The following is an 18,078-nucleotide window of genomic DNA, read 5'->3' as shown; positions in this document are numbered from 1 at the left end:
GCTGCCAAAGGCCCATCTCCCACTCTCCAATGAGAAGGGTGAACCAAGCAAAAGAACGTAGACTGGGGTGGCACGGTAGCACAGCGGCTAGCGCTGCTGCCAGGGACCTGGTTTCAATTCTGGCCCTGCGTGACTGTATGGAGTTTGGACATTCTCCACGTGTCTGTGTGGGTTTCCTCCCAGAGTCCAAAGATGTGAAGATTAGACGGATTGACCATGCTAAATTGCCCCTTAGTGTCCCAAGATGTGCCTGTTAGGTGGATTGGCTATGGTGAATGTGCAAGGTTACTGGGATAGGACATGGGGAAAGATCCTGGGGAAGGCACTCTGTCAGAATCAGTGCAGACTAGACGGGCTGAATGGCCTCTTTCTGCACTGTAGTGATCCCACCAGTCGCCAATGGTGAAACACCTCCGCGGCCAGAAGACATGGCACTGGGTGGCAGGGAAGAAAATCTTTGTGTCTCTATATTCGGGTAGAATTTCACAGACATCAGTCTTGGTCAGGCAAGTTAGTCCTCAAGACCCTTCTGAGGGAACAGCAGGAGGTCATTTGTTGATCACTGCTGAATGAAACAACACTCTATGTGTCTAGAGCGCCACTTGTTGGTGGAGCAGTGAACAGCAACAGCAGGTCTCATGGCAACTCCCAAAGTGACAGCCCAGCCCCGTCCATGCCTTTCCTCAGCTTTCTACCTGTTCAATTGTAGGTGGGGGGGTGGTGAGGGGGGATGGCGGTGGAGGGGAGAGAGGGTGGGGGGAGGGGGTGGTGGTGGGGGTGTCACAGTTTTCATCTTCCGTTCCTCTCTCAGAGAACAATTCTCCCCAAGCAGCTCAGTCCATTTTTAGGAATCATATCAAGAATGCAATAAGTACAATCCAATTAACTTGTAAGCAGCCTTTCCCTCTGCAGGATTTAAATAATTTATCTGTCAGGTGTTCTTCCTAACTCAATCTGCCGAGTGAAACAAGCAATTAAGGAGAAGCCTTCAAGGAGTTAAAACATTGTGACTGAAGCAAAACTCAGGAGATATCGGATTAAATTCAACTCTGACCAGTTTCATTCCACAGATCTCACATGCGTGGACCAAGAGACAGGAATCCAGCATTCTGAAATGTAGAATGATTGTCGATATCCTTTCTTCGTCTGAGAATCTTCAACCCCGATCTTCTGCTTGCCTTAGAGTCATAGCGGCACAAAAAGAGGCCATTTGGCCCGCTGGGTTCTCGATTGACCAATCTAATCAGTCCTCTACCCCTGTGCTCTCTCTCTCTCTAGCCCTTTATTTCTCTCAAGGGCTCATCTGATTTCCTTTTGAAATCGCACATTGTCTCTGCTTCCGTCACCCTGGAAGGTAGCAGCATTACCACTCGCTGAGCAGAGAGGTCCTTCCTCACCTATCACCCTCTATCTCTTACCCAGAACATATAACCTGTCACCCCATAGCCCTCGCACCATTAGCTGATGGGAACCACATTCCTTTTTCTACTTCATCGAAAGGCATAATCTTCTACACCTCAATCTCCTTTGCTCCAAGGAGAACAACCTCCAGCTTCTTTAAGAATGTTAGCAATTAAGAGCAGTTTGCCAATGACTACGATTCTCACCAATTTTTACATCCTTTCCAGATGTTTCGTAGGTTGGTATGGCTCCTGCTCCGACCAAGACCACAAGAAACTACAAAGGGTATGAACGAAGCCCAGTTCATCCCACAAACCTGCCTTCCACCCACTGACACTGTCTATACTTCCCACTGCCTCGGAAAAGCAGCCAGCATAATCAAGGACCTCATGCACCCCGGACATACTCTCTTCCGCCTTCTTCATTCGAGAAAAAGAAACAAGAATCTGAGGTCACATATCAAGCGACTCAAAAACAGCTTCTTCCTTGCTGTCATCAGACTTTTAAATGGATCTATCATATCGTAAGTTGATGTTTCTCTACGCCCTAGCTATGACTGTAACACTATATTCTGCACCCTCTCCTTTCCTTCTCCCTGACGTACCCTATGAATGGTATGCTTTGTCTGTTGAGGGAGTGCAGTGAAGGTTTACCAGGCAGATTCCAGGGATGGTGGGACTGACGTATGAGGAGAAATTGATTAGGTTAGGATTGTTTTCACTGGAGTTCAGACTAAAGGCGGCACAATAGCACAATGGTTAGCACTGCTGCTTCACAGCTCCAGGGGCCTGGGTTCGATCCCTGGCTTGGGTCATTGTCTGTGTGGAGTTTGCACATTCTCCTCATGTCTGCATGGGTTTCCTCCCACAGTCCAGAGATGTGCGGGTTAGGTTGATTGGCCATGCTAAAATTGCCCCTTAGCATCTTGGGATGGGTAAATTAGAGGGATTAATGGGTAAATATGTAGAGATATGGAGATGGGGCCTGGGTGGGATTGTGGTAGGTGCAGACTCGATAGGCCAAATGGCCTCTTCCTGCACTGTAGGGTTTCTATGCTTCTATGAATGAGGGGAAATCTCAGAGAGACTTACAAAATTCTAACCAGACAGGGTAGAGGCAGGGAGAATGTTCCTGATGGTGGGCGAGTCCAGAACCAGGGGACAGGGTGGACTATTTAGGACGGAGATGAGGAGGCATTTCTTCACCCAAAGAGTGGTCAGCCTGTAGAATTCATTACCACAGGAAGTAGTTGATGCCAAAACATTGAATGTATTCAAGAGGTGGCTGGATATAGCACTTGGGGCAAAAGAGATCAAAGGTTATGGGGTGAAAGCAGGATTAGACTATTGAGTTGGATGATCAGCCATGATCGTGATGAATGGCGGAGCAGGCTCGAAGGGCCAAATGGCCTCCTCCTGCTCCTATCTTCTATGTTTCTATAGCGCGAAAGAGACAATATTTTCCGCTATATCCCAGTACATGTGACAATAATAAACCAAATCATGTCAAAGTAACCTCTTATCACAGTTTAAAAAAATCAAATCTATTCCAACGCATGCTTCTTAAATGATGCTTCCCTGGCCTGGAAAACATTTGATCATTTATTCAGATTTGTTTTTCTTTTCCAAAAAGGCCAGCAGGATTTTTTTTTATACCACACTGGGGGACAATTTGAGCTGATCTTTAAACTCGCAAATTTCTATTCTGCCCTCAGATCTCCAAGTGGCATCCAAAATTAAATTGCTCTTCTTCAAAGATAAGTAACAGTGATTGCCGCTGGCCCAGCTGTTCACACAGCTCCTGTTTGTATTGTCACCCCCAACACAAATTTCAGGAAGGACATAAAAGGAATCAAAGGAATCAGTTGAGGCCCTTTTACATTCGCAGGAAAATTTACCATCAAGCAAAGTGTCACTCATATTTTCAGTTTGATGGCACGCCAGTTTGCACTGAAAGTGCTTCTGACTGAACAATAAAAGCCCTGATTAATCTCAATTCTAACCGCAGTGATCGCTGAGTTCTCCCTCGCTTGGTTTAAAGCACTAGATTGTACCTCTTTCGCAGAACTCTCCTTCGCGCCCCATCGGGCACTCGCACTTCGCTCCGCCTTCGGGTAGCACCAAGCATTTGGCTGACGGGTGGCATGGGTTGGGGTCGCACGGGTTGTGCTCATCTGCACAGGTTGGTCCTGGAAGAGCGGAGTGTTAAACAGAATTAGCAATCTGTTAGCATCTTACAATTCGAATCCATGTGACGCGCGGTAGTAAATAAGAAGGGGGCGATCTTACCGGCTTGTCATGCCGGTCGATCAGCTTGGCAGGCCGGTAAGATCGCAAGGGAGGCAAAAAAACCAGGAGTGAGATATCCCCCAAGGTGCAGTGACTGTTTACACAGTGCGCTGAGAGATCATGCACATGCGCAATGCCGCTCTCTAGCAGTCAGCAGCCGGCTTCCCGGTGAGAATTGACTTCATCCACTTCCCCCTTCTGGCGGGAATCACACTTTGCCTCTTTTTTTCTCTAAATGGCAGAAGATTTTAATTTTTCTCTCGCTGAAAAAATGGGCATGATTCTCTTGCATTTTCACACTCATTCAGCATTGTTTTGGTAAGGTCGCCCCTAATGGGTTTTTTTAAAGTAATAATGAGGGAGATAGCAACCCATGGCAACTCTTAATCTCAGCGACTCTTGCAGACACTTTATATTTGGCAGCTCAGGATTTGGCAAAGATCAGTAAATTATTGATCTCTCACCTTTAGAATGTGGAATTGTGTGAGAAATCTGACCCCAAGAAAATAAAATAAGGATGAAGGGAAGTATTTCCTGCTCAAAGTACATTTTCTACACGCTCGGTCCTTAAGGAACTCAAGTCCTGTGTGGAAAATGTTAGTGTCTGAAAATTGCAACACTTTCATTTTTGACCCTCAAAAGCAGCACCCAATACTGATCCAGTGGGAATGGGGGAAAATTCCGAGTAAGAACACGGGGAACTAGATAAGCCACACAGCTCTTTGAGCCGCTCTATCATTCACTAAGAATGGTTATCTATCTCAACAATGTGGAGATGCCAGCGCTGGACTGGGGTAAACACAGTAAGAAGTCTCACGACACCAGGTTAAAGTCCGTCAGGTTCATTTGGTAGCACAAGCCACTAGTAGCTCATGCTACCAAATAAACCTGTTGGACTCCAACCTGGAGTTGTGAGACTTCTTACTATAACTATCTCAACACTACAATCCGCAACCATTTATAGCTTGATTTCTTGGAGTTAGTTTTTGAGGTAAGCTTTGATCTATCACTCCCACGCAATGTGCCTCAATCCAATTCTTTTGTCATTCATTTTGCTTTAATTTCATTTCTTCTTTTCATCTCATTCATCCATTCTTTTCACCATTTATTCTTATTTTTACTTTTCCACATCTGAAATTTTGCTCTACATCTTGTCTCCAACTCCAAAGGGCCACATTCTTCATATAGTCCCCAAACAATCTGTACCTTTGCTCTGCCATTCACACATTCCGATCACTTAATGGACGCGTCTAGCACCTTTTCCAGCCTTTATCATTATCATTTACATTCCCTTTGTCCTATCACAGCTCCCTACCCTCAGAGTATAAACCTTGTCTGATTTTCTTTGCTTTCGGTTCTGGTCATCCCAGACTCGAAACGTTGGCTCTATTCTGTCTCCACAGATGCTGTCAGACCTGCTGAGTTTCTCCAGCAGTTTCTGTTTTGGTCTCAACTTGACATTGGTGAGGACATGAACCTGCACCAATATATCAATTTATCCATACATTTGCATTTGGAGTATTGTGTACAGTTTTGGTCACCATGTTATAGCAAAAACATTGATAAACTGGAAAGTGAAGATTTCCGAGGATGTTGCCGGGATTAGTGGGTCTGAGTTATGGGGAGAGGTTGGCCAGGTTAGGACTTTATTCCTTGGAACGTAGGAGAATGAGGGGGTGATCTTATTGAGATGTATAAAATCATGAGGGGCATTGATAGGATGAATGCAAATCATCTTTTTCCCAGGGAAGGAGAATTGAAAACTAGAGGGTATCGGTTTAAGATGAGAGGGGAAAGATTTAAGAGGGACCTGAGGAGCAACATCTTCACACAGAGGGTGGTATAATGAGTGAGCTGCCATAGAAAGTGGTTGAGGCGGATACAACAGCAACATTGAAAAAACACGTGGATAAGTACATGGAGGAGAAAGGATCAGAGGGATATGGGTCAAACACGGGCAATTGAGACTAACTGGGAGGGTGCCATGGTCAGCATGGACTGGTTGGGCCGAAGGGCCTGTTTCTGCGCTGTATTGCTCAATGACTTTAGTTATACCCACATCAGACAACAGTCAAGAACATAGGTCAAGATTTTCTGTCCTACCCAAAGTCAATGGATTTTTGGCTACCTCACGTGACTCCCATGGTGGGCTCTGCCATGGAAAGGCCAGAAAATCCCACCCATAACTTCAGTTACAATTCATGTCAGACTACGCAGTGAGCCGACATTTACTAGAGACCTGTTGGGTATACTTCAAGTGGGACGGCTCAGTAGCACAGTGGTTAGCACTGCTGCCTCACAGCACCTAGGGACCCAGGTTCAATTCTTGGTTCTTCCTGTCTGTGGCATCTGCATGGGTTTCTTCCCACAGTCCAAAGGTGTGCGGGTTAGGTTGATTGGCCATGGTAAATTGCCAATTAGTGTCAGGGGGATTAGCAGGGTAAATGTGTGAGACTATGGGGATAGGCCCTGGTTGGATTGTGGTTGATGGAGACTTGATGGACCGAATGGACTCCTCTTGCACTGTAGGGAGTCTATGAACCCACATAACTAACAGAGGCACCCCGTGCGACATCAAGCCCAGGCTCCCTTGACGAAAGGACAATGCTGTAACTAACTACGACATTCCATTCTCTCTGAAAGAAGGGACATTACTTCCAAATGGGGAGAAATGCAGAGCTAGGAGACTCAAAAGTTTCAACAGATTGAGTCATGAGTATCAACATGTATCAGACTTTTATTTTTACTTGCACGCTTTGATGGATTTTCTGTTAGCTCCGCGCTCACACACTCAGAAAGCCATCATCATGCTTAAGTGATTCCAAATCTACAGCTTTTGAAAAATGCACGCTGACACACTTTCTGTTTGTCTGCTGCTGTTGTGTACTCTCTCCCCAAAGGGGACTTGTCCCACTTAATTAACAGATTAGCGAGAAGCAAGGGCTGAGAAAGGTTTCGGGCAAGCTTAGAGCTAGAGTTTAACTGGTTGAACTAGTTATCCAGTGACGACTACCCTGGCGAATAAGACATTAGTCTTCAGAATTGTCTGGAGCTAACTGTGTGGGTGATGGGGTGAATGGGTAGCTGGGTGAACGGGCGACCAGGTGAATGAGTGACTGAATAAAAATCTGGAATTAGAAGTCTACTGATGGCCATGAAACCAATTGTTGACTGTCGGAAAAACCCATCTGGCTCACTAATGTCCTTGGGAAGGAAATCTGCCATCCTTACCTGGTCTGGTCTACACATGACTGCAGAGCCACATGTAGGCCAGACCAGGTAAATTGACTCTCAACTGGCCTCTGAAATAGCCTAGCAAGCCATCCAGTCCAAGGGAACTAGGGATGGGCAATAACTGATGGCCCAGCCAGTGGCGCTCATGTCCCACCAATGAATAAAAAAACAATGAGGGTTTCAGCAGATTCCAAATGCAAAGATTTTAAAAATCTGAACAAAAACTCAACACAAGCACAGAGGTGACTGCATTAGGGGAAGCCAAGTGATATTATCACTAGACTATTAATCCAGAAACTCAGCTACTGTTCTGGGGACCCAGGTTCGAATCCCACCACAGCAGATGGTGGAATTTGAATTCAGTAACAAAAATCTGGAATTAAGAATCTACTGATGACTGTGAAACCATTGGCGACTATCGTAAAAACCCATCTGGTTCACTGATGTCCTTTAGGGGAGGAAATCTGCCGTCCTTACCCAGTCTGGCTGACATGTGACTCCCGAGCCACAGCGATGTGGTTGACTCTCAACTGCTGTCCAAGGGCAACTAGGGATGGGCAATAAATGCTGGCCCAGCCGCAACGCCCCTATCCCATGAATGAATACAAAAATTCAGTCTGTCATAAAGGGCTTAGTGAGAATTATAAAGTAGCCCTCAACAAATTCTCATTAAGGATCCTTGAAAAATTTATTTTGACCCCAGCTGTGTATGGCATGAAGAAAGAGCTATATTGTTCATTTTCTTGTCTTTGTAGTCAAAGTAGTTACCTGAAAATCCGCTGACACATTCACAGTGGAACATCTCCGCCTCCTTCATACGGCACTTGCCACGGTTCTTGCAGGGGTTGGGTTGGCAAGGGTTATTCCCGCACTCTCCAACCCCGCTGCCATACAGGACATCTTTGCCCGTTTCCTCCAGATCATAGACTAGGTTATTAACGTCCAGCAGTCGAATGCAGCCCTTCAGCCCCTTTGTTGCTGCTGTTCGCTCCGTAACACTGGAGAAACAAAGAGTATTTTTCTTAAAAGCCCAGATCACTCCATAAACCAGACGCAATGGGAATAGCGCGGCTATTCAACATAACATTCAGAGGGGAAAAAAAACTCTAAGTACACTGGATGCTGCAAATTTTAAAGAACATTCTAGAAACCACTCAGCAGATCAGGCATCAACCCTGAATGGATGAACAAGAGTTAATGGCAGGAATTCTCTGGACTTTGGCCACTGCTAGCTGCGAGAATGGAGAATTTGGCACTCAGCCTAACCTCCATTCATAGTATGGCGGGTTTTACTGCCTCGCTCGTCCCGAAACTGTAAAATCCCGCCCGAGATCAATGGACCCTTTCATGTTCCTGCCCCTCGCCCACTCCGATTCCCATGGCAGGCAGGGTGGTAAAATTCTGGTCCATAATGGTGCTTACTCAACCTGTTCTGAGATTGAGTTCCCAACCAATATCAGACATATACTTTGTGGTATCAACTGTGGTTATACTCAGCAGTAGGAGCTTACAGGCCACAAAGTTCTTTAGCAAAGTAGTCACTGATATATCATAGGAAATGTGGCAACCTAATTGTGCATAGTAAGATCCCAGAGATAGCGTTTTTGTTGGGTGACACAGTGGCACAATGGTTAGTACTGCTGCCTCACAGCTCTAAGGACCCGGGTTCAATTCCGGCCTTGGGTCACTGTCTGTGTGGAGTTTGCACGTTCTCCCCATGTCTGCGTGGGTTTCCTCTGGGTGCTCTGGTTTCCTTGCACACTCCAAAGATGGGTGGGTTAGGTGGATTGGCCATGGTGAATTGACCATCAGTGTCAGCAGATAAATACATAGGGTGATAGGGATGGGGCCTGGGTGCAATCCTGTACTGTAGGGATATTATGATAATGACCAGATTCTGGTCAGGATATCCTTCATTGAAATAGTGCTCCATTCACATTATGAGGGCAGTCAAAGCTGCAGATTGTCTCACCAGATAGGGCAAGTGTTTCTCCAAACACGAGGACAACATGTAGGTGAAGGAATGAAAACAGCCAAGCTTACAATCTAAATAGACGCTTCGCCACCCGGGGAAAGTAAAGAAGACTTACAGTGTCATTTCATCCTCTGGCACTCCTCCCAGGAACAGGTCTGTGTCCAGGTTTAATCCGTCTGTTCCAGCTGGGCTATCCCCAATCACGTGTGGTTCACCGTCCACTGATAGCATCCCGCTGCGTCGGTTGCGATTCACGACCACTTGGTGCCATTTCCCAGGCTCTATCCGCCTTCTGCTGATGATGACACCGGTCCCAGAGCCAGTGTTGAACCTGCGGGGATTGAGGGAGAGACGAGTCGACTAAGGGCGGTGCTTAGAAACAGGTTCAATATTCAACACCAAGCAGCATCTCAACTCTTCAGGCGCTAGTTGACTCAGAGAGTTCCTGGCAGCAATGTTGCATCGACTTTGAACTCAGGATCAATTTCCTTTGGTTTGTTAATACTTCTCACACTGGCCTCAGGAAAGCAACAGTTTGGGACAAGAACTTGCAAGAACGTCTCACAAACAATTACGAGGAAGATAAATGCTGGGTTGGAAAGGGAGAGGTTAAGAACAATGACCGACAAGTTGAAGAAAAAGATTGGTTTTGAGGATGTTGTTAAAGGTGCAGAGAGAGACGGTGAGGCTTAATGTACCAGGCTCTGACCTCATTTATTTCTCCCCCAGGCTCCGCACGATTATGCGGAGGGGAAGGAGCAAATATGATTTTGCAGCCCAGCCAATGGTACAGGCTAACAGACTTAAGGTTGCTCGAACTGAAGGAAAGATTGCTTGGTGCTAAGTTCAAGTTTCTGAAATGCTGGAAGACCATGAACCCTGGCAGGTTGGTTAACTTCAACCTGCAGCATTAGAGAGCACAAATGCAAATTTGCTGCACATAACGAAATGGTTCATTTCCGCAACCCCGAGCAGTCAATATCTGGAACCGAATAGGAAGAAACATAGAAACTAGAAGCAGGAGAAAGATGTTCGGCCCTTCGAGCTCACTCTGCCATTCATTACAAGAAGTCTCACAAAGGCAGGTTTAAATCCAACAGGTTTACTTGGAATCACGAGCTTTTGGAGAGCGGCTCCTTCATCAGGTGAGTGGAGGGGTGAAGGAGCAGTGTCCTGAAATGATACCAAGTAAACCTGTTGGACTTCAATGTGGTGTTGTGAAACTTCTTACTGTGTCCACCTCAGTCCAACACATCATGGCCACCATTCGTTTTGATCATTGCTGATCATCGAATTCAATATCCTGATCCCCCCTTCCACCCCCCATATCCCTTGATCCGTTTAGCCCCAAGAGCTACATCTAGTTTCTTCTGGAAATCAGACAATGTTTTGGCCTCAACTACATTCTGTGGTAGTGAATTCCACACGTTCACCACCCACTGGGTGAAGAAATTTCTCCTCACCTCAGTTCCATCCTTAAACTATGACCCTCTAGTTCTAGACTTCCCCACAATAGGAACCTTCTTTCTGAATCTGCCCTGTCTAACCCTGTTAAAGTCTTATAAGTTTCTATGAGATCCCCTCTCACTCTTCTGAACTCCAGTCAATATAATCCAAACTGACATAACCTCTCCTAACATGACAGACCTGCCATCCCAGCAATCAGTCTGGTAAACCTTTGCTGTACTCCCTCTATAGCAAGGACATCCATCCTCAGATAAGAGGCCTGGTTACAAAAAGGGACTGATTTTGTTTTGTATTCATTCGTGAGACACGGGCATCGCTAGCTAGCAAGCACTTATTGCCCATCCCTAGTTGCCCAAGGACAGTTGAGAGTCAACCACATTGCTGTGGTTTTGGAGTCACATGTAGGCCAGACCAGGTAAGGACAGCAGATTTCCTTCCCTAAAGGACATTAGTAAACCAGATAGGCTTTTCCGACAATCGTTTCATGGTCATCAGTAGATTCTTAATTCTAGATTTTTTAATTGAATTCAAATCCTACCATCTGCCACGGTGGGATTCGAACTCCGCTCTCCAGAACTAAGTTTCTGGATTAACAGTCTCGTGATAATACCATTAGGCCACTGCCTCCCCATGAATGTGAAAGGGATAATGATGTATAAGAAAATAGGATAAAGCTTTTAGGATTGTGATCAGGAGAAATTTCTTCAATGAGAGAGTGGTGAGCTGTAGAATTTGCTACCACAAACGGCAGTTGAGACCAAAACATTGTAAGTTTTCAAGAAGGAATAAGGTTTAACTCTTGAGCCAAAGGGGATCAAAGGATATGGGGGGGAAGGTGGGGTCAGGCTATTGAATTGGAATGATTAGCCATGATCACAATGAATGGCAGAGCAGGATTGAAGGGCCAAATGGCCCACTCCTGCTCCTATTTTCTACGTTTCTTTGTTGGAACACAAGGAAAGTCAAAAATGAAAGAAGACTATCTGGATATTGAGGCTCATCCAGTAGTGTGTTATATCTCCTATCAAACCATCCAGCTGAATTTTAAATAATCCTGATGTTTTTGTCTTTACTACCATCTAATAGATTATTTAAAACATTTATTACCCGCTGAGATACCCTGAAGTAGTTAAGATCTGGTGTTTTTGAGATTATGGTAGTCATTACCTGTGGAATCTTACTGGGTAAATTAACATATAAAATGTAACATTTACACCAATACCTTGGGAACAGAGTCAACATTTCGAGGACCAAGATAAAATTTTATTTTATACATTCGTTCATGGGATGTGAACATTTAAGAGTCAACCACATTGCTGTGGATCTGGAGTCACATGTCAGCCAGACTGGATCAGGATGGCAGATTTCCTTCCCTAAAAGACATTAGTGAACCAGATGGGTTTTTGCAACAATCGACAATGGTTTCAAGGTCATATCCAGATTGAATTCAAGTTTCACCATCTGCCGTGGTGGGATTTGAACCCAGATCCCCAGAGCATTACCCTGGGTCTCTGAATTACTGGCCCAGCAACAATGCCACTACGCCACTGCCTCCTCCTTGGAAGGGTATGTTAGGGACTACACAATGGCTTACAGTGGGATAAGCATATATGTGATGTCCATGTTTATAAGTGAATTTATATTTTTATAAGGTGAATGATGTACAATAGAAGGAATGATCAGCTTACTTCATGCCATACAGTATTTTAGAATTATCAATTAATTCAACTGTGGCAAACAATATGCTTCTTTCTTTAAACAGAAATGCACAATTTACCTGAGCTCCACACGACCCTTTACAAGGGCAAGGGAGATGAAGTCTTTGCCTTTCTTCTGTCCATTATACAACAGTAACCCATCCAGGTCAGAGGCACGGAATTCTAGGCTGATCCGCACGGTGTGGTAAGCCTTCATAGTCTTAAATGCCAAGTAAGACTTGCCACCAAACTCAGGTAGATGATATACAATTGCTGCACAAAATTAAACAGATCTTAGAGTTTCAAGTATGAGCACTGACTGTGATTTCTGAACAAGAGGCATTTTTTAAAATGACATTTAACAACTTGATTAACCAAATAGTTTATATTTTTGAAAATCCCTTCAAACAGCTTATACAACATTAATAATTTATAGCTTTTAAAAATTTTTATCACATTGCTTCCCTTTTTAAAGTAATTTAATGATAGGAAACCTATAATCTCTTTGAGGTTACTCTTTCACAATAATCCTACAAAGAGAAACCTTCAAGAATTTTTTATATAGAATCATAGAATTTCTACAGAGCTGAAGAGGCCATTCAGCCCATCAAGTCTGCGCCAACTGTCTGACAGAACATCTCATCATATCCACATATTTCCCAAAACTAATCCCCCTAATCTACATCTTGGGAAACTAAAGGGCAATTTAGTCTGGCGAATCCACCTCTTTTGGACTGTGGGAGGAAACCAGAGCATCCGGAAGAAACCCACATAGAGACAAGGGAAGAATGTGCAAAGTCCACACAGACAGTCACCCAAGACCGGAATTGAACCAAGATCTGTGGCACTGTGAGGCAGCAATGCTAACCACTGTGCCACTGTACAAATGATTTACGGGATGACATGGGCATTTATTGCCCATCCCTAACTGCCCTCCATTTCAGAAGGCATTTGAAAGTCAGTCACATTGATATTGGATCTGGAGTCACATGTAGACCAGACCAGGTAAGGATGGCATATTTCCATGAGTGAACCAGATGGGATTTCACAAAAACCAACAATGGTTTCTAATAATCATCATTGAACTTTTAATTCCAGGTTATTTATTGAGTTGAAATTTCATCATCTGTCATGGCAGAATTTAGGCAGCACAGTGGTTAGTACTGCTGCCTCACAGTGCCAGGGACCTGGGTTCAATTCCGGCCTCGAGTCACTGTGTGTGTGAAGTTTGTACATTCTCCCCATGTCTGCATGGGTCCGGGTGCTCCGGTTTCCTCCCACAGTCCAAAGATGTGCAGGTTACGTGAATTGCCAATGCTAAATTGACCCTAGTGTCAGGGGCACTAGCAGGGTAAGTATGTGGGGTTATGGGAAGGGCCTGGGTGGGATTCTGGTTGGTGCTGACTTGATGGGCCGAATGGCCTCCTTCTGCACGGTAGGGATTCTATGAACCCCAGTCCCCAGGGTCTCTAGGTTACTAGTCCAGTGACGATACCACTACTTGCTACCTCCCCATGTATGTATCCGGCAGCTGTAAATTTGGGACTTGCGGACACCACACTGCTGACTCCTTCTTTGACTGCAGCATACTTTACAATCAGATAAGCTCCTGTATCCTTAACTTCCCTTCAACCAGGAGCAGAGGTGATATAATGAAAACATGACATAATTTACACTTTTCACTCTGGGACATTTACAAAACCAACATAGAAAAATGCTGCTCCAGTTTCAAAACAAAAATGATGACCATGTGTTAAAAAGGAAAGGCTGTGTAATAGTAATGAATTACATGTGCCAATATTGTATACGCAGCTTCTGAAGCAATAACTAGACATAAGTGAATTTCAATTGCAAAACACAGCAGATTATTAATCTAGTGCCATAACCAATATGCCACCATCTTTTATCAAGAATGGAAAATGACAATATGGCATAATTTAATCAGCGTATTTAAGACATAGACATTTGTTTAGTATTTAGAAAATGCTGGAAAATCTCAGCAGGTCTGGCAGCATCTGTAAAGAGAGAAAAGAGCTGACATTCCCAGTCCAGATGACCCTTTGTAAAGAAGCTTTGACAAAGGGTCGCCTGGTCTCGAAACGTCAGCTCTTTTCTCTCCTTACAGATGCTGCCAGACCTGCTGGGAGTTTCCAGCATTTTCTCTTTTGCTTTCAGATTCCAGCATCCACAGTCATGAGCTTTTATTCAGCTGTTTGTATGTCCCAACCACAAAAGATAACATAAAGGATACCATTAGATGCAAAGGGGGAGCAGGGGAATCTATGGGACTGGGGAACTGGGACGAACCAAAATCTCTTTCAAAGCCCTGGCACAGGAGACATTCTATGGAATTGATATAGTTTATGACTTGCGGGGCAAATACAGTGCTAACAAAGGTGTATGTTGTTCAATTAATAACGTAACTTAATAAAGGAATGTGGTTAGTCTGTTCTACGTTCTTTAGCTTTCTTCAAAGAACAACACTGACATGAAGAAACGGTTCCATCTTATTCACATTTAGTGAATACACTTAATAAAACACAACAAAAGCTGGATTAGGCTCTGACATGCAACGGCGCAGAGCGAGTGCACCACTGCTTCGCAGCAGAGACATTACAGGTGCAGTTCAATCATGCCGTCATTAGGGTGGCACAATGGTTGGCACTGCTGCCTCACAGTGCCAGGGACCCAGGTTCGATTCCGACCTTGGGTCACTGTTTGTGCAAACTTCACACATTCTCGTTGTGTGGGGTTTCCTCCGGGGTGCTCCGATTTCCTCCCACCGTCCAAAAATGGTTAGATGGATTGGCCATGCTAAATTGCCCCCTAGTATCAGGGAGACTAGCAGGGCAGATACGTGGGCTTATGGGAATAAGGTCTGGGTCAGATTATTGTCAGTGCAGACTTGATGGGCTGAATAGCCTCCTTCTGCACTGTAGGGATTCTATGAATACAGCACTCAGCCATTCGTCACTTTCCCACTCTGGAGTAGTAGCGTGGTTGGGGCAAGGTTAAGGTGTGGTGTCTAACTGCATGCATGTTAGCAAGGTTGCAGGTTCAATCGCTGGCCTATGCTAAGACAGTTGATCACATGACATTGTGTGTGACAACATGGAGTAGGGCAGCCTCCTCCTTGGCATAAAATAAATCTCAATCCAAAACACAACTGATGTAAGGAAGTGTGGAAACCACTTTAGCAGAGATTTGGCAGCTTGCTCAGGATCAGATTTGGTTATTTTTCCATGGGGTGTGGGCATCGTTGGCAAGGTCAGGATTTGTTGCCCATCCCCAACTGTCCTTGAACTGAGTGGTTCATGATTGTCATGCTTGACAATAGTTGGATGTAACAAATTGCCACATAGCTCTAGGCTCACAGGAAGGTTGGGGGCATTGAGGCTGGGTTGAGAATGCCTATTGCCCACATTCTCGCTTTACATGCAATGATCCTGACTGGATGTGGGCTATTGTGGATGTTAGGTAAATGGAGAATCGGATTCAATTTCCTTCAGTCAACTTTCCTGCCTCACAAATCGTAGAATTTGTAGAGTGCAAAAAGGCACCATTCGGCCCATTGAGCATGCAGCGACAATGATCCCATCCACGCCCTATCCCTGTAACCCAATGTATTTACCTTGCTAATCCCCCTGACACCAAGGGGCAATTTAGCATGGCCAATCCACCTAACATGCACATCTTTGGAGTGTGGGAGGAAACTGGAGCAGCTGGAGGAAATCTGTGCAGACGCGGGGAGAACGTGTAGACTCCGCACGGACGGTGACCCGAGGCAGGAATCAAACCCAGGTCCCTGGCGCTGTGTGGCAGCAATGTTAACCACTGTGCCACCGTGCCGTCCAGCTCAGAGATGGCTAATGGCCTGGTTTACAAAACACCAGAGGGCCTCCTAAACTTTACACCAGTCAAGAAGCCAACCTGATTGGGAGAAATGAAAAACTGGAGAGGACGTGGGTGGGATTCTCCTGCTGCGCTCACCCCAGAACCGGAGAATCCCGCCCAAGGTCAATAAACCTTTGCATAGTCCAACCCTGCTCTCTACCATTCCCATGTCGGGCGGGATGGGAAAATTCCCTCTCCCCAACCCCAAATCACCCCCACCCGCCATGTTTTTAAGCAAGGAAAAAAAAAGTCTCATCCTTCATCTCATTATGCAGAAAGTAAGGAGAACCGCCAATGCCTTACTCTGTTCACAAACAGCTCCTCCCCTTCCAGCCGGACAACTGCACGTGTAATCCATCCCATCATCTTCGCAGGTCCCTCCATGGAGACAAGGATGGAGATCACAAGGCTTGCGGGAGTAGACATCTGGCAGCTTGTCCTTAGGGACATGGGGCCTCCTGGTAGTGGCTGCCTTCGTTGTGGTTGCCATGGTAGTGGGCAGCCCCTTGGCCTGCTGGTGGGCTTTCGGTCGTCGGGTGGTGGTAAGAGGCCGCCTGGTAACTGTCAGGGGGAGGGTGACCAGCGTGGACGCGGTGGTTGCCGGGATTGTTGTGGCTGCCGTGGTGGTGCTGGTCGTGGTGAACAGCACTGGTGCCAAGTCTACAACAAAAAAATCAGAGCCCGCACACAAACTAAATTAAACCACCTTCCCTGTAATGGACGGCCACAGAATTTAAAACATCCTGATAAATCACATTTACATAAATCTGTCAAATGTTAATTACAACAACCACCATTTATAATGTCACCCTGTCAAAAAAAAATAATTGTATCCACACAACAACGTACTTTTTAAAATTAAGAATATATTTTTCCACATACTATTCAGATCCATATATTACTATTCCGGTAATTTAATTCCTACAGCATCCATTTTATAGCTGCATTCTATATTGGTTTTTGTTTGAGCTATACACCTTCCAGGAGGGATAAAGGCTCACCCTAGTGAAAAGGGAAGAGTAGGCCCCTTTATCATTCGCATGATAGGAAAGGCAATAGCAAGACAGTGTAATAACACCAACGCAAAGATTAATGGGCCCTCAGCTTTTAAGGGAGAAACAAGATTTAAGAAACATTCCCTCCCCCCCAGATCATTTGGGTGGTTTAAAGGTTAAGCAATGAGCTACATCCACTGCAAGGAATGAACATAAATCACAACCGCTAATGCACGGGGAGGTTCTGCAATTCATAGTCCACAACTCATCTTTCGCTCCCTCACTAGTCACCAAGGCCTCAATTATCAGCACAGGATGGCAATGGGCATTTCTTCCACGTTTCTACCAAGAATCATCAATCCAGAGCCAACGGCCTACGCAAGTTTGTGAATTAGCACACAATGTATACTCCCAGCCAACCAACACACGGTGGCACAGTGGTTAGCACTGCCGCCTCACAGTGCCAGGGATCCTGGGTTCGATTCCCGGCTTGGGTCACTGTCTGTGTGGAGTTTGCACATTCTCCCTGAGTCTGTGTGGGTTTTCTCCAGGTGCTCTGGTTTCCCCCCACAGTCTGAAAGATGTGCAAGTTAGATGCACTGGCCATGCTAAATTCTCCTTCAGTGAACCCGAACGTACAGCTAGGGGATCCTCACAGTAACTTCACTGAAGTGTTAATGTAAGCCTACCTATGACACTAATAAATAAACTTTAAACATGTCTGCAATTGTTAAAAATCCTGAGCACATAAAAGTGGCAATACTGCAGTCATCTGAAAGACTGATGGACAAAGCATTATCGAATCCCTTCAGTGCAGAAGAGGCCATTCAGCCCAACCAGTCTGTACCGACTCTCTGACAGAATGTTACCCAGACCCTCTCCATTACCCTATCCCATAACCCCACATATTTTCCATGGCTAATCCCTCCAACCTACGCATCTTGGGACACTAAGGGTCAATTGAGAATGGCTAATCCACCTCACCTACACATCTTTGGACTGTGGGAGGAAACCGGAGCACCCAGAGGAAACCCACGCAGACACGGGGAGAATGTGCAAACTCCACCCATGCAGTCATCCAAGGCCGGAATTGAACCTGGGAGTTCTGAGGCAGTGGTGCTAACCAC

At 45.3% G+C, this 18,078-nt stretch overlaps 1 protein-coding gene across 3 annotated transcripts in view; it reads right to left on the bottom strand.

The window, feature by feature from the left end:
• agrn (agrin) overlaps positions 1–18,078 on the bottom strand; it is a 546,905-nt gene that overhangs the window by 47,147 nt on the left and 481,680 nt on the right. For all 3 annotated transcript variants that reach the window (XM_080215414.1, XM_080215417.1, XM_080215418.1), the window contains 5 exons: positions 16,260–16,616; positions 12,143–12,335; positions 9,014–9,229; positions 7,692–7,921; positions 3,455–3,589 (listed from right to left, as the gene is read on the bottom strand). In XM_080215414.1, coding sequence (XP_080071540.1) covers positions 3,455–3,589; positions 7,692–7,921; positions 9,014–9,229; positions 12,143–12,335; positions 16,260–16,616 — 1,131 coding nt within the window. The remainder of the gene's footprint in view (positions 1–3,454; positions 3,590–7,691; positions 7,922–9,013; positions 9,230–12,142; positions 12,336–16,259; positions 16,617–18,078) is intronic.

This window comes from Carcharhinus amblyrhynchos, chromosome 30, assembly GCF_965287045.1.
Source record: "Carcharhinus amblyrhynchos chromosome 30, sCarAmb.v2.hapA, whole genome shotgun sequence".
Classification (NCBI taxonomy): domain Eukaryota; kingdom Metazoa; phylum Chordata; class Chondrichthyes; order Carcharhiniformes; family Carcharhinidae; genus Carcharhinus; species Carcharhinus amblyrhynchos.
Note: the sequence above shows the minus strand (reverse complement) of the source record. Positions and strands in the feature narration are given on the sequence as shown.